A 13750-nucleotide genomic window follows, 5' to 3' on the forward strand; every position below is an offset into this window, starting at 1 on the left:
CATACTATGCAATATAACTAATCTAAAACACATACGCACACACACACAAGTTTGTCATTGTAATTCTTATTGCCAGCCTCTTGCAAATGTGGTTCAGAAATCACAGAAACGAAGCAAAATTGGGCTAAGGTAGTGAAGTAGGCTAAAGAAAAGTCATAAACAATGAAAATTTGTGTGAGACAAAAACTTTTGTGGCCGACGAGTTATACGCACTCGAATTCAACAACCAAAAGTTTAAATTAACTTATGGCAGTTATGACCAAACAAACACGTAACTTAAAGAAAGCAAACACAGCCATTGATGGGTAGGAAAGTAGACAAGAGAGAAATTCTTTGATGAGGGAGAAACAGCGGATGGTTTTGTATACAAAAGTCAACGCACGTGTAGAAATTGTTTGCTTCTCATGCAGGGGATGAGGCCAAAAACTATTCTTATGCAAATACTCGTACTATAGTTCCAGCAAGCCACCCACGATTTAGGATCCTCTAAATAGAAATCAAACATATTTTAGTGGATTAACAAAAGTGAGAAGAACTAATGGTGGCACCTTAGGTCTGCAGCTTCTATTCACCAGTTGCGAGCAGCTCAAAGTGGACGCCTGACTTGGAACAAGCACTGTGTTTGTACAGGGTTGCCCATATTCAACGGACCCGACGAATTTCGATGACTCTTTGGGCCCATTCCAATCGACGAGGCTTGTCCGCAGGCAACAATCTTTGCGTAAATTGAATCTTATACGGGAATAAATGCAAATCAATGCGGATAATTCGTTGTAAAGTGGTCCGAGCAATGCCCAACTGCTGAGAACGGCGATTTTGGGATGTCTTTGGCGACGTCTCAACACTGGCCCGTACAAGAGCAATATTCTCATCCGATCACCTTGGTCGGTTTTGATTTGGCCTCTTTGGATTAGAAAGAGCATCACCAGTCGAAAACCTTTCTTACAAACGCTTAATGGTGTTCTTAGAAGGCGCACATTTCCCAGGATTTAATATTTTATACGCACGTTGAGTTTTCACAATTGACTTCTTTTGTTGAATGTAAATTTCAACAATTTGGGAGCGCTCGCGTGGCGTGTACTGTTCCATGGTAAAAATCTGCTTAGACTCACGCTTCCAACGCGGTATGTCACTAAGCGATCTGACGTCCCTGTCAAAAGATACAGGACTGCCAGGTGGGTCCGTCGAATATTGGCAACCCTTTACAATGATCATCAAAACGGGATGTGTGCTGATACCCGTTCCAATAAGCTACGATACTCCGCTTTTTATGACGACCACTGCAAATGCTTTAGATAATACTTATGAATGGGGTCGCGCACCTACATTCCTGGCTTTTCGAGTTATTGTAGTAGCATTAACATTTTTGGGGAATGCTGGCTGTCTTTGGCGGAATATATGTAAACCCGGATATGTTCCGTAACGCGGAACTAACTCTTGTGGAAAAGATAGAAGGTATCTCTTGTTGTTATAACAGCTTACTTAACCCTGTCAGTGCAATGTAGTTACCGGTCGTCTTTGTTCTAGCTCATCCAATGCTAGGCCCAGGAAACTTGTTGTTTCGACAGGTTGGGTCCAGAGGGAAAGGTTTGGTACGTGAGTAGGTTTGATGGGGCATGTGAAAAGGGGGATAGTATCGAGCGGAGTGCCTTCACATACCAGACATATGTTTAGTATTTCGAGGCGATTCTGAATAAATAGGAATTTAACATGCTACAGTATCCAGAACGTAATTGTGCCAAAGTTACGCAGGTCTTTCGTGGTACCTGAAGCTCTTCAACTGCTGTGGGTGGTGGTTTAGTAAGGTTGTAAGTGACTGCCGATTATTGTCATTGAGCGTGTGTCTAAACACTATCCGGTCCGGTAGTTGTCGGTTAGTTTTGTCCTGGTTTTCGTCGGAAGAGGTTGAGGAGATGCCTCCTGATGTACCTGCGAGGCCGCTTAAGTTTTAGCAAATCTCTACAGGGTCGAAAGCCGAAGTAGAAACTGTTTGCTGAGCATTTTGTTGTGCTCTTTAACTGGGAGCATTTGTACCTCATTATGCAGATGTTGTATGGGGGACATCAGGAGGCATCCCGTAGTTGTCTTAAAGCAGTGTTTTGGCATGTCTGGAGCTATGTTCGCTGCGAATCACTATTTTCAGGCGACCAGACAGGTGCAGCGCAATTTAAAAGGTATTTCTTACTGCCTAGTTGGTGTCCTCTTACGAGTAAAGGCTGACATCATCATCACCAGATTCAACAGATCAGGCAGGTAAAGAAAACTTTTCGGCTTTTTACTGTAACTGTCTTGTAAAAAAGTACAACTCGGTGTTGGTTTTGTGGTGAACGCGAAACAAATCGTCAATATATCGCTTCTCTTCCCGATCGGAAGGGAAAGACAGCGTTTGTAGCGCTTCCTCCATCAAAACATATAGTAGATACCGTAGTGATTTCAACACTGCGGTAGGCAAGAAATTGATTTTTGGTCCCAAAATCGGAAAATTCAGCTTCCAAGTCGAAACCTGTGCTAACGAACAGAGACGTGTTCGCTTCGCCTGAGTCCGAAATATAGGATGTTCAGGACTGAAATATAGATGTATATAGGACTAAGTGTGGCTGACTCTGAAAAATAATTGATTCGAACCATCATTTAATTGCAGCCAAGATCTGCGCACGCTTCGATGCTGCATAAAAGAGTCCAAGCAATTCTGTATCCGGCAGATTGCCCACTCGATTCCCAATACAGATTACAGAGAGTATTCTACAACTTAAGGGCATGCGAACAATAAGGTTACTTTTTTAGCTCTCTACGACGAGGCGCCGCCAAAAAAGAAATTTGGTTGCCTTATATCCTGGTTGACAAAAAAATTATCAAAAATTCTGCCAGACTGTTCGGAGGCCAGCGGATGAAAGCACGTCGATTGAAATTCAGGTGAGTTCTACCAATCAGTCCGAAAGGATATTCGGCAATATATGCCTGATACCGCGGATTCAGTTATCTTGATATTTCATATAAAGTTTTATCGAATGTATTACAAAAAAAACCAAAGCCCAATGAACTGATTGTAGTTATAGTTCGCTGAATCCAGCATGAATTATATATTCATATAACAGTCCTTATCCTGGAATGTCAGTCCTAAAACGGGTCGTTCCGGTAACGTAGAACCGACGTTCGAGGGAACGTCACAAACGAAGTGAAGCCTTTAGGTATGCCTGAAATTGATATCCGCCACAAAATTAATATGGCTGAGTAAAAAGACATTGAATAAAATCACCATGCCAGACGCGGCTTTGAATAGGGTGATCTTTATCGTGTGTCTACTTTGATCTGAAGCTAGAAAACATGAAACGAGAGCAATGCGGAGTATCTCCTAATATTCAACAAATAGTTAGCGCACTCAGGGGTCCGTAATCAGGACACTTTTGCGGCATCAAGAGGTAATAGATTCATTTCTTTTAGGTTTTACACCAGCATTGAAATCCAAAGGCAGGAAGAGAGTTCACCTAGAAGAGCTACTTGTGACTGAGTTGGCAGTTAAGCATTAAGTCCTCTCTGTCGAATGAGCCTTTGTAAGCCTCTCATCATTCGTTCGTCTTAATTCATTGAGCAAAGCTTGTACTATGAAGCGGCCTTTGTAGTATTCGGAAGATAGCTTATGCGTTTTATAGATTTATAGACCTCGGCGCTTTGGCGGCGGCGAACAGCATAGACGATGACACAGACTTGGAGCAGAGGATAAAAATACAGTGGCTCTGTTAGTTAACTCAGGTCGTGCGATGGGTTAGAGAATTTGGTACCTACAGTCTTAGTGATACAGCTTAAGGCAGGAAGAGTCAGACGAGTTTGGCCGAGTTTAACAAAGCGCGCCAGTCGTTTCTTTTTCGTGCTAACCGGCGCCAGTTGGACACACCAAGTGAAACCAAGTCCTTCTCCACCTGATCTTTTTAACGTAGAGGAGGCCTTCCTCTTCCTCTGCTGTCACCAGTTGGTACCGCATCGAATACTTTCAGAACCGGAGCGTTTGTATCCATTCGGACGACATGATACAGCCAACGATGCTGCTAAATCTTTATTCGCTGCGCTATGTCTATGCCGTCGTAAGGCTCATACAGCTCATCGTTTCATCGCCTACGAAAGTCGCCGTCGCCAACATGCAAAGGTACAAAACTCTTCCCCAAAATCATCTCTCAAACACACCAAGCGACGCTTCATCGGATATTATCATCGTCCAAGCTTCTGCGCCATACGTTAGGACGGGCATAATGCGAGATTTATGAAGAGTTAATGTTGTTCGTCGAGAGAGGACTTTACTACTCAGTTGCCTATTTAGTCCAAAAAGTAGCACTTGTTGGCAAGAGAGATTCTACGTTAGATTTCAAGGCTGTTGTTATCGGTGTTAATGCTGGTTCCTAAGTATACGAAGTCCTTTACAACCTCGAAATCATAACTGTCAACAGTGACGTGGGTGCCGATACGCGAGTGCACCGACTGTTTGTTTGATGACAGGAGGTACTTCGTTTTGTCCTCGTTTACCACAAGACCCATTCACTTCGCTTCTTTATCCAGTTTGGGAAAAGGCTGAACTACGCGGTTACAGCTCTTATTAATACGAAGACTTCAACTACTAAAAATTAAAAAGAAAAAGTAAACTAAGAACCAAACAAAGTCGACAAGTCACTTGGGAGCAACCAAACACCAAATACCAAAAATCAGTTGGGCAAAAAACGCTGCAGTAGAAGGAAACAGCGACGTGTGCGCTTAAATTTCCAATCACTGCCGGCTTTCACAAGAAGTTTGCTAACTTCTTAAGCTAACTTTAAACAATCTCAAGTTTATTAGTGAACTTTTTTTTTTTCTTACCGACGATTTAATTACCCTCATTTGCTACACTTTAAACTTAGGCAAAAGTTCTTCCGCCATCCAACTACAATTTTTGCTTTGTTTCACTTTTCTTTTGCTATTTATTATGTTGTTGTTAGTTCTTTTTTTTATTTTCTTCTATGTTTTTTGACGAATTTCCGCTTGCAACCATAACTAGCAAAAAGTAGTGGGGTAAAAATTCTACTTTACAACACCACTGCCGTGACTGCATGCAAACACGGCGCACAACTTCGGCAGCCAAGTACATTGCGGTCACTTGATAAGCTCCGCTCGATGAGCTTTGTTGGTTAATTTCTTACGAAATGTTTGAGTTGGGTTGCTGCCTGCATTCTCACTTTAAGCACTTGCCATGCCCACTAAGTGCTTTTAGTTCACACTATATGTATTTATGTATGTAGGTTCATGAATGTATGTATGTATGTAATCTGTTTCGTTTACTTACTGCCATCGCTATGCGCTACACCCTCACGGAGCAGGAAGTACCGCAGGCCCTCCATTGTGTAAGTTTCCGCAGCCGCAACAGGATCCACGACGTTTTGCTTACTTTTTGACATCTTCTGCCCATCCACTGTCCAGTGGGAGTGAACGAATAGTTGTTGTGGAGGTTCCAAACCTGGAAGTAGGAAATTTAAGTGGCTCAGCGAGTTGAGTGAACAAACAAAAATACTTAATTAACTGCAAATCGATCTAGGAAAAAGTTGAGCGACAACAATAGCCAACTTTGAAATGAAAAAAAGATTAATAAAAAAAAAATAATTTTCCTTAACATTGTTGTTGCGCTAAAAAAATGTTGACTGACTAAACGCAAGGAATTTTCGAAGGAGTACTGCCTTTAATTAGCTTTACGCCATTGAATTGATGATCAGCAAAAATTAAGCAGGCAAGTTTGTCAATAGAGATAATTACAGGTAGATAGTCTGTTGATAATCAAGTGAGTAGTAAAGTCCTCTCTCGACGAACAAAATTAACACTCTATAAGGCTCTCATCACGACCGTCGTAACGTATGGCGCAGAAGCTTGGACGATGACCACATCTGATGAGGCGTCCTTTGAGTGTATGAGAGAAAGATTATGCGGAAGATTTTTGGACCTCTGCACGTTAGCGATGGCGAGTATTGCAGGCAATGGATCGATGAGCTCTATGAGCTTTATGACGACATAGACATATCGCAGCGATTAAAGATCCAGCAGCTACGTTGACTGGGTCATGTCGTCCGAATGGATACAAACGCTCCGGCTCTGAAAGTATGCGAAGCGGTACCAACAAGAAGATAGTCTGGTGCAAGCGTTAGTACTTACGTATGAATACCTCAGGGAAAGGAGAAAGGAACTCACTCTTTCAGTACCCACTAACGAAATGAACCCTTACACATTTCCCCTTCGACTTATTCCTGTCGTTTAAGTTATATTTTGAGCTTTGGTGAATTAGAAGACTTATAGCAGCAATCAATAACAAATATTTTTGAAGTGCCAGCACATTTGACGGTGAAGCCGTTGAGGCAGTGGCCGCTTGGTGGCGGGAGAACATGTGGCCAAAAACCATGTGAACCACTCCCTATGTGCCTTAAGTCCTGGTATTAAAATGGCACCACCGTTGCACTAACCGAGGTGGAGTTCGGGTGGAGCCGGGTGTGGCAAATGCAGCAATAGAATATTTCTGCTTCAGAGTTGGATTCGATACCCGTTCTAAAGGGAAGTATTTGGAACAAACATGCTGCGTAGGATTGCTCCTGTGGCGATAGATTGGAGGTGAGGTACGGTACACTAGACAGGGATAGCTTACTGGGGCAGCAGCCCTTGGTCGGGAAAAACCCGTGTAACGTAGAACCGCATGACACTAACCACCTTTTTACATGGCCTATGAAACCTACTCACGTAACATCCCCACGCGGCATCACAATGGGCTATGAGCCTGAGTGTGTCCCACAGGACAACCGCTTCAACCTAACCTAACCTAACATCTCTTTCCCTTTGGACCCAACCTGTGGAACAGCAAATTTCCTGGACATTAGATGAGCTAGACGAAGACGACCGGTAATTTACACTACGCTGACAGTGCAAAGTTACTCCTACAAATAAAATATTTTTGTGGTACATCTTAACCCGCTATATCCCTCTGTTATGAGTATTTTTGGCCTTTTCTTGCAAAGAGACCGAAAAGACTTGCCTATTAAGAAGTTAGAGGATTAAAATATTCCACAAAAATGTTTCTCGTTGTTTATTACACCAAACTGCTAAGCACATCATATATCTAAAATCTAAGGATCACATAGTTTCCTATGTCGATTTACCATAAAAATGGGTCAAGAAGATCCATAAATAAAATCTGACGTAAATTTTCAAATCGCCGATACACGAGGGTTGCTTCTTATATTTTGCGCCCAATTAATTACTTATTTTTTCAAATTATTCTCCCTGGAAGTCAATACAGTTCTGCATTCGTCTGAAGCAATTTTCAAAGAACTTTTGTTACTCAGAAGTGGATACCTCCAAAACAATCTGTTTAAAGGCGTTGCAGTCGTAGAAATACGTTGACCTCGCTTTTTATTTTTAATACTCGTGAACAAAAAGAAATCTGGACTATAACCTTTCGAGTGTGCAAAAACTCTCTTGTGTGAGTATATGAGAGAGTTCGCTTTGTCTTGGTGAACGATGATTCGTCTTCGGCAGTTGGTTTTCCTTAATTCCCCAAAAACTTCTATCAAACAAATGGGTCTGCGCACGGGCCTGGGATGTGCACCACTCAGAATTTACTATTTTAAGTTGCTCTAGTGATACAGTTTCGACATGACCAGATTTTCTGATTAGATACCATTTACTTTCAGGTGCATTCACTTTCAGTTGCTTCGTCCACTAACATGTTTAGTTGGATTAAACTCGGATGTTTGGATGTTATCGCAGGTTTCACCCTTGCAGACACCTGCTTGAGCCTGAGCCGCCTCCCAGGCACGTCAGGAGACACCTTTTAGACTACGCTGACGAAATCCAGGACAAAACTGACCGCAATCGACTGGACCGGACAGTATTTAGACAGTCAATAAACGACATCCACCGGGAGACCGTCACCACCTTCATGAACTCCCGTCCTGTGAATGCCGTAATCGGAGTCCAACCACCGCCTATTGCAGACGAAGAGCTCCAGCTTCCGCGTGAGACTCTAACACTGGCACAATTACGTTCTGGATACTGTAGCAGGTTAAACTCCTACATATCCAGAATTGACCCCGACATTCCAAACACATGTCCGGCATGTAAAGGTACCCCGCACGACACTAACCACCTCTTCACATGCCCCCAAAAACCGACTCATCTAACACCCTTCTCCCTCTGGACCCAACATGTCAAAACAGCCTACCTGGGCCTAACCCTAGATGAGCTAGACGAAGACGACCGGTGATATACCCTACACTGACGGGGTTACCATTACTGTTAAAACATAAACAACAACATTGCAGTTTTATTTTCGGCTCACAAGCATAGATCTAAGGCTCGTAATTTGTTACGATGTCATGAACATGCTTTGAATCACTGCTGCTGAATTTCAAGCACATTTCTTTACACCAATCAACAAAAGTTCTTTTTTGGACAACTGCCGAATCATGGGATATCCAACGAAAACACATATTCTTGGCAACTAAATGCGCATGCCTCTATCGTACAATATGTCACATGACGACCTTGCATTATCAATTGACGCACAGCATCGATTGTTTCTCTTACAAAAACCGCTTTTGGACGGCCTTGGCGAAATTCATCCTGCAAGGATCAACGGTAAAGTCTAAGTAAGTTGATTATTGCACTCCGGTCTCGATATATGTAAGTAGTTCACGTCGAAAATCGTAATAAATCATCATACGAAAATTTTCACATGTTTAATTTCTCATTCAGGCAAGTTGAATTTTTCAACTCACTAAAAAAAAAAGAACAAATAAAGCTCATAAGTGAAAACGTTGTATGTAAGTTTTTGCTAAAAAAATAATGAAATTTTTTATCAAATAAATAGAATTACAGCTCATCAGAAGTAGTGTTGCAAAGGCGCAAAATATAAAAGGGAACCCTCGACCAATACTTTTTTCCGCCTCTACCAGAAATTGTTGTCAGATCGCGTGGCTTTAAATGCCGATTTACTATAATAATGTGCAAGAAGTAGGAACTTTGACACCTCTTAAAAAAATTGAGCCTTAAACTTTTAAATCCCTGTAAGCTTTCAAACTTTTCTGTCCTCTCTACCAGAATTCAAGGTCGGAACCTTGTTATTTTGTTATTGTTGTATAGTGTTCTTATTAAATAGAATTTTTAAATTTAGATTTCGATAATTAATCAGTTTTTTTCTTATGAACTTTAATTATTATTGTATATTAGGAATGGAGTCTCCAAGTTCATTTAGCATTGAGGGATTTATTTCGTTCTCTTTGAGCTGCTGAATTGTCTCAAACTGCCGACCATTTTTATAAATTGTGCCCGTAAGTATCCCCCGCTAGTATTCAATTCAGTTTAGGCCTAAACTGATGGCTGGCCACGCGAAAACCGGCATTTTTCTGAATGAAGGGGACTCCTTTGAAGTGCGCACAATGTGAATTTTTGCATTGTCCCACTGAAAGGTCCGAGAATCTCCGTAGAGGTTCCCAGCAACTTCGACTAGTACATCATGAAGCAGATTCATGTACTTGTCACTATTTGTTTTGGTTGGTATGAAGCAAAGCGGATACTTTTTAGCTTATCTAAAAGCTGCCCATATCATTAGCAGATTTGAGGTCTATCGCGCCAGTACTTACGACAGCCATAAGGACCATCTAAATAACATTTTTTGTTAGGAAAAATAACGTTTTGGAACGCTTGCGCCGGACCAAAATTAAAGTTTTTCTGAAACGGCCTAATAAGTGATTTTGAAGCGTTTCAGTAAATTGGGTACAGGTGCTCGAGAGTTATAACTTATCAAATTTCAAAATTTTCGGTTAAAATTTGATGGATTCTTATTCTGGATGTGTTACTATCTAAATAAATGTGGATCTCCAGGCAACAGATGTTTTCTTCAAGTGATTACGCTACACTGACAGGGCAAAGGTACTGCTACAACAACAACAACACTTGGTCGGTTTGGTCCTTAATATCAAAGCTACTACAATTCGGCTTCAAATAAATCAAAGATCATTGCAATTTCGCTGTGGGAACCATTTCAATGCTCTAATTTAGATATTTTCCCCGTGAGTGGTGCGAAAACCGTTTCACGGGCCTTATTTAGCATGCCAATAAATGCTGGTTTAACACCGAAAAGAGTCTGTGTGAGGAAACAAGAGGTATTGATAGACTGTCAACGAGTGCTGATGAAGAGCATGTGACAACGAAATGGACCTCTTCTATTGTTGATTTGAATTCCTGAGATTTTTCTGTAATGTAAGAGCTGCGCAGACAGGTGGACTGTCTGACTTGAGAGAGGTTCAGAGCACTAGACAGGGCTAGTTTACTGCGGCAGTAGCCTTGCACGAGAATCATTTCTGTACGTAGAACTGGCTGCCATGTGATTGGTCCGACGTGAGTAATAATTGGCCACATATCGGACTACGTTCTCTACTGTCCTTAAGCGCTAAACGAATCTTAATTTATCTGTTGTCTTAATTTGTTGCATCTTGTCAAAGCTTAACGTTTATAGAGCAATGCCAATATTAGATGTAATATCTACCGTATCTACCTGGTGGCACCATTTGAATTCAGACCCAGCCAACAGCAATAAAATATATAATTTAAAATGATAATATTATATATATAAGGCTGATAGTTGTTGGTGTTGTTGTTGTAGCAGCATAAACAGTCCCCATACATACCTATATGGGGAATGCTGCTGAAGTGACAGTCCTTGGCCGGATATAAATCCGGGCCGTTCCGATAACGTAGAACCGACTGTCATGAAAACGATAAGGCCGATAGTCTTAGCTGCTGATACCTTTCGTATTTAATATAATTATACAAAAAAATAAAAAATAAATAATTGGCGCGTACACTTCTGTTAGGTGTTTGGCCGAGCTCCTCCTCCTATTTGTGGTGTGCGTCTTGATGTTGTTCCACAAATGGAGGGACCTACAGTTTCAAGCCGACTCCGAACGGCAGATATTTTTATGAGGAGCTTTTTCATGGCAGAAATACACTCGGAGGTTTGCATTTGCCTGCCGAGGGGCGACCGCTATTAGAAAAATGTTTTTCTTAATTTTGGTGTTTTCACCGAGATTCGAACCGAGGTTCTCTCTGTGAATTCCGAATGGTAGTCGCGCACCAACCCAGTCGGCTACGGCGGTCGCCAATTATACTTCTAATAAATAAATAAAAAAAAGTAATAATTAAAAAAATCAATCAATTACATACCTGCAGCAATAAGAAATGCTGGCCAATAAATGCCATGGAACTTCAAAATATCCTTTCCGATAACGTGCACGTTTGGGGGCCACAACTTTCGATACTGCAATAGAACAAAATTGTATTTACTATTTGAATAGCATCGCCAAAGATATGAATGGACACTCTACTCACGGCGCTTTCCGGATAACCAGCTGATGTAAGATAGTTTATAAGCGCATCCAACCACACATATACCGTTTGCGTTTCATCATCGGGCACCGGAATAGCCCAGTGTACACGATTTGCAGGACGCGAAACAGAAACATCCGGCAATGGTTCACTTAACATATCCAATAGAATTTTCTCAAACTTTGCGGGACGTATACGACCACCCTGTTTAACCCAATAGATGACCTCTTTTTGCAAATCTGACAAGCGAAACATGTAATTGGTTTCCTCAGTCCATTCAACAGGATGGCCAGACTCGAGCGAGAAGCGTGCGCCAGTCGCAGTGTCCAAACGTAGTTGAGAATCGGTTAGAAAAGTTTCATCTGAAACGCAATACCAACCGCTATAGGCAGCAGAGTAGATGTGACCACGAGAGTGCAATGTACGCTGTATATATATATAATGGAACGTAAAATATATATTTCCAATTTTATTTCCAATATTTAATTATAAATTACTCACCCAAAAATGCGCTACCGCCTGCTTGTGGCGCTGCTCGGTGGTACGTATGAAATCGGTGTTGGCTATGCCCGCCTCGTTGAATACCTGACGGTAGCGTGCAGAAATATCATCGCAATATTGTGCAACTGGTACGCCTTGTGCAGTTGCGGCTTGCTGAATTTTTGTTCCATGTTCATCGGTGCCTGTGCAGAGGTGCACAGACACCTTCGGATGTTGCAAACGTTGATAACGGCATAGCGCATCTGTTATAACAGCCGAGTACAAATGTCCAATGTGTGGTGCTGCGGTTAAGCAATGATAAATTAATGCAATTAGAAGTGTAGCGACTACTCCCTCCCACTTACCGGCATTCACATAGAAAATTGGTGTTGTAGCATAAAAAGTGCCGCTGGCTTGCACACAGTAACGGCGCACAGTTCTTAATTTATTTATTAGCATAATTTTTAGATGAAAAGCACATTTAATTCATTTATTTATATTTTTGGTATACTTGAGTTAAATAATAGAAGACTTGTGGGGCGCTAATTGCTCAGTGCTGGAATCTCGCTCGCCAGCTGCAAAACAGCTGTTTTCTGTTTACATTTATCGGTGGCACAAACCTGTAGTCGCATACAGAGTTGCACTTTGTAGCTGTGTTTCATAACGAGTAATTATTCAAAAGTCTGCTGAATTCTACAAGCAAGCGTTTTTTAATACAAAAAATTGTTCAGAAGAGAGCCAAAAACAGAGCTGAGAGAAAACGGACGAGCTGCTTTATTTCAGGTTATTCGTTTCACCCATAGAAAGTGGGTATAATTTTTGCTGAATTTTAAATGAAATGGGGAGCAATATGTGTACCAAGTTTGGATCATTTCATTCAGGCGCTATCGAGAAGCACAGATTTAACCTTCGATGCTCCTGGATTGGGACCATAGGGGCTTCGCTGAGGAGATATATTAAAACACCTTTGGCTGTCCTGATCGAAGTTAAATTCTATCTGCTGATTGAAGAAACTTCGCGGCATGGAAGTAGAAAAGCAAGGGTGAAACGACACCACCCTGCGGCACTTCTTGCTTTAGCTGCCTCTGAACTGAAAACTGAAAAGCAGTTTTGATCTCGAAATATTACTGATGAGTTTCGTGTGGTCGACAGTGCTTTGCGAACCACCTGTTCAGTCCCGCATGGAGTATCGCCTGTTGGATATCATCTTGTAGCGTGGAATGGCCAACTGTATTGAAAGTCTTACACACGGAGTCTTTTATGCTGTCAGGTTAGGTGGAACTAGGTAGATTACGGTGGCTGTCGCACTCGATAAGAGTTTAGAGTAGCACACTTAGGTCTAGCGGCCCATTAATATCACTAGTGTGTGTCCAAGTTCCACCTCTAATTTCCACTTCATATCTCTAATATTCGTGTTTATTTACTGTGGAGGGATGTAGATTTTAAACTGCCACAAGAACAACAATAATAATAATATACTTTACTCATTAGTACATAACCTGAAAAATAATAGTGGGGCGTACTTATCTTTTACTTTCACTCTTCGAAACATTTTTGTAATTTATCATATTACAGCAACAAAGACAAAGTTACACTTACTTACATATATAGAGGGGGTTTTTAAGAGCTTGAAAACTGAAAATCATATAAAGAAGGAGGAAGGCTATCGTAAAACAGAATTTTATTGTAACGCATTTTTGAAGTGAAACTTCTTAGGCGTCGATGGACGAGCGAGAATGGAGAATAAAATTTGAAGGTAATGCAACGTTTTGGGCATTTTCGTTCTGCGAGAGAGAAAAAAGATATAACGTAGAGGAAAAGGAGAGGGAGACCTATACCTTATATATATCTTAGATACACTTTAGGCCATTTTTCCTGAGCCTTTTCT

At 41.4% G+C, this 13750-nt stretch overlaps 1 protein-coding gene across 1 annotated transcript in view; it reads right to left on the minus strand.

Annotated features, from left to right (window-relative positions):
* Positions 1-12435, minus strand: part of LOC128855772 (methionine--tRNA ligase, mitochondrial) — a 92803-nt gene extending 80368 nt beyond the window's left edge. Inside the window, exons 1-5 of the mRNA XM_054090941.1 lie at positions 12228-12435; positions 11884-12164; positions 11386-11808; positions 11221-11314; positions 5306-5476 (exon numbers count right to left, since the gene is read on the minus strand). Of these exons, the coding sequence (XP_053946916.1) occupies positions 5306-5476; positions 11221-11314; positions 11386-11808; positions 11884-12164; positions 12228-12321 (1063 nt within the window). The 5' untranslated portion in view covers positions 12322-12435. The remainder of the gene's footprint in view (positions 1-5305; positions 5477-11220; positions 11315-11385; positions 11809-11883; positions 12165-12227) is intronic.
* Positions 12436-13750: the final 1315 nt, after the last annotated feature.

Source organism: Anastrepha ludens, chromosome 2 (assembly GCF_028408465.1).
Source record: "Anastrepha ludens isolate Willacy chromosome 2, idAnaLude1.1, whole genome shotgun sequence".
Taxonomy (NCBI): Eukaryota; Metazoa; Arthropoda; class Insecta; order Diptera; family Tephritidae; genus Anastrepha; species Anastrepha ludens.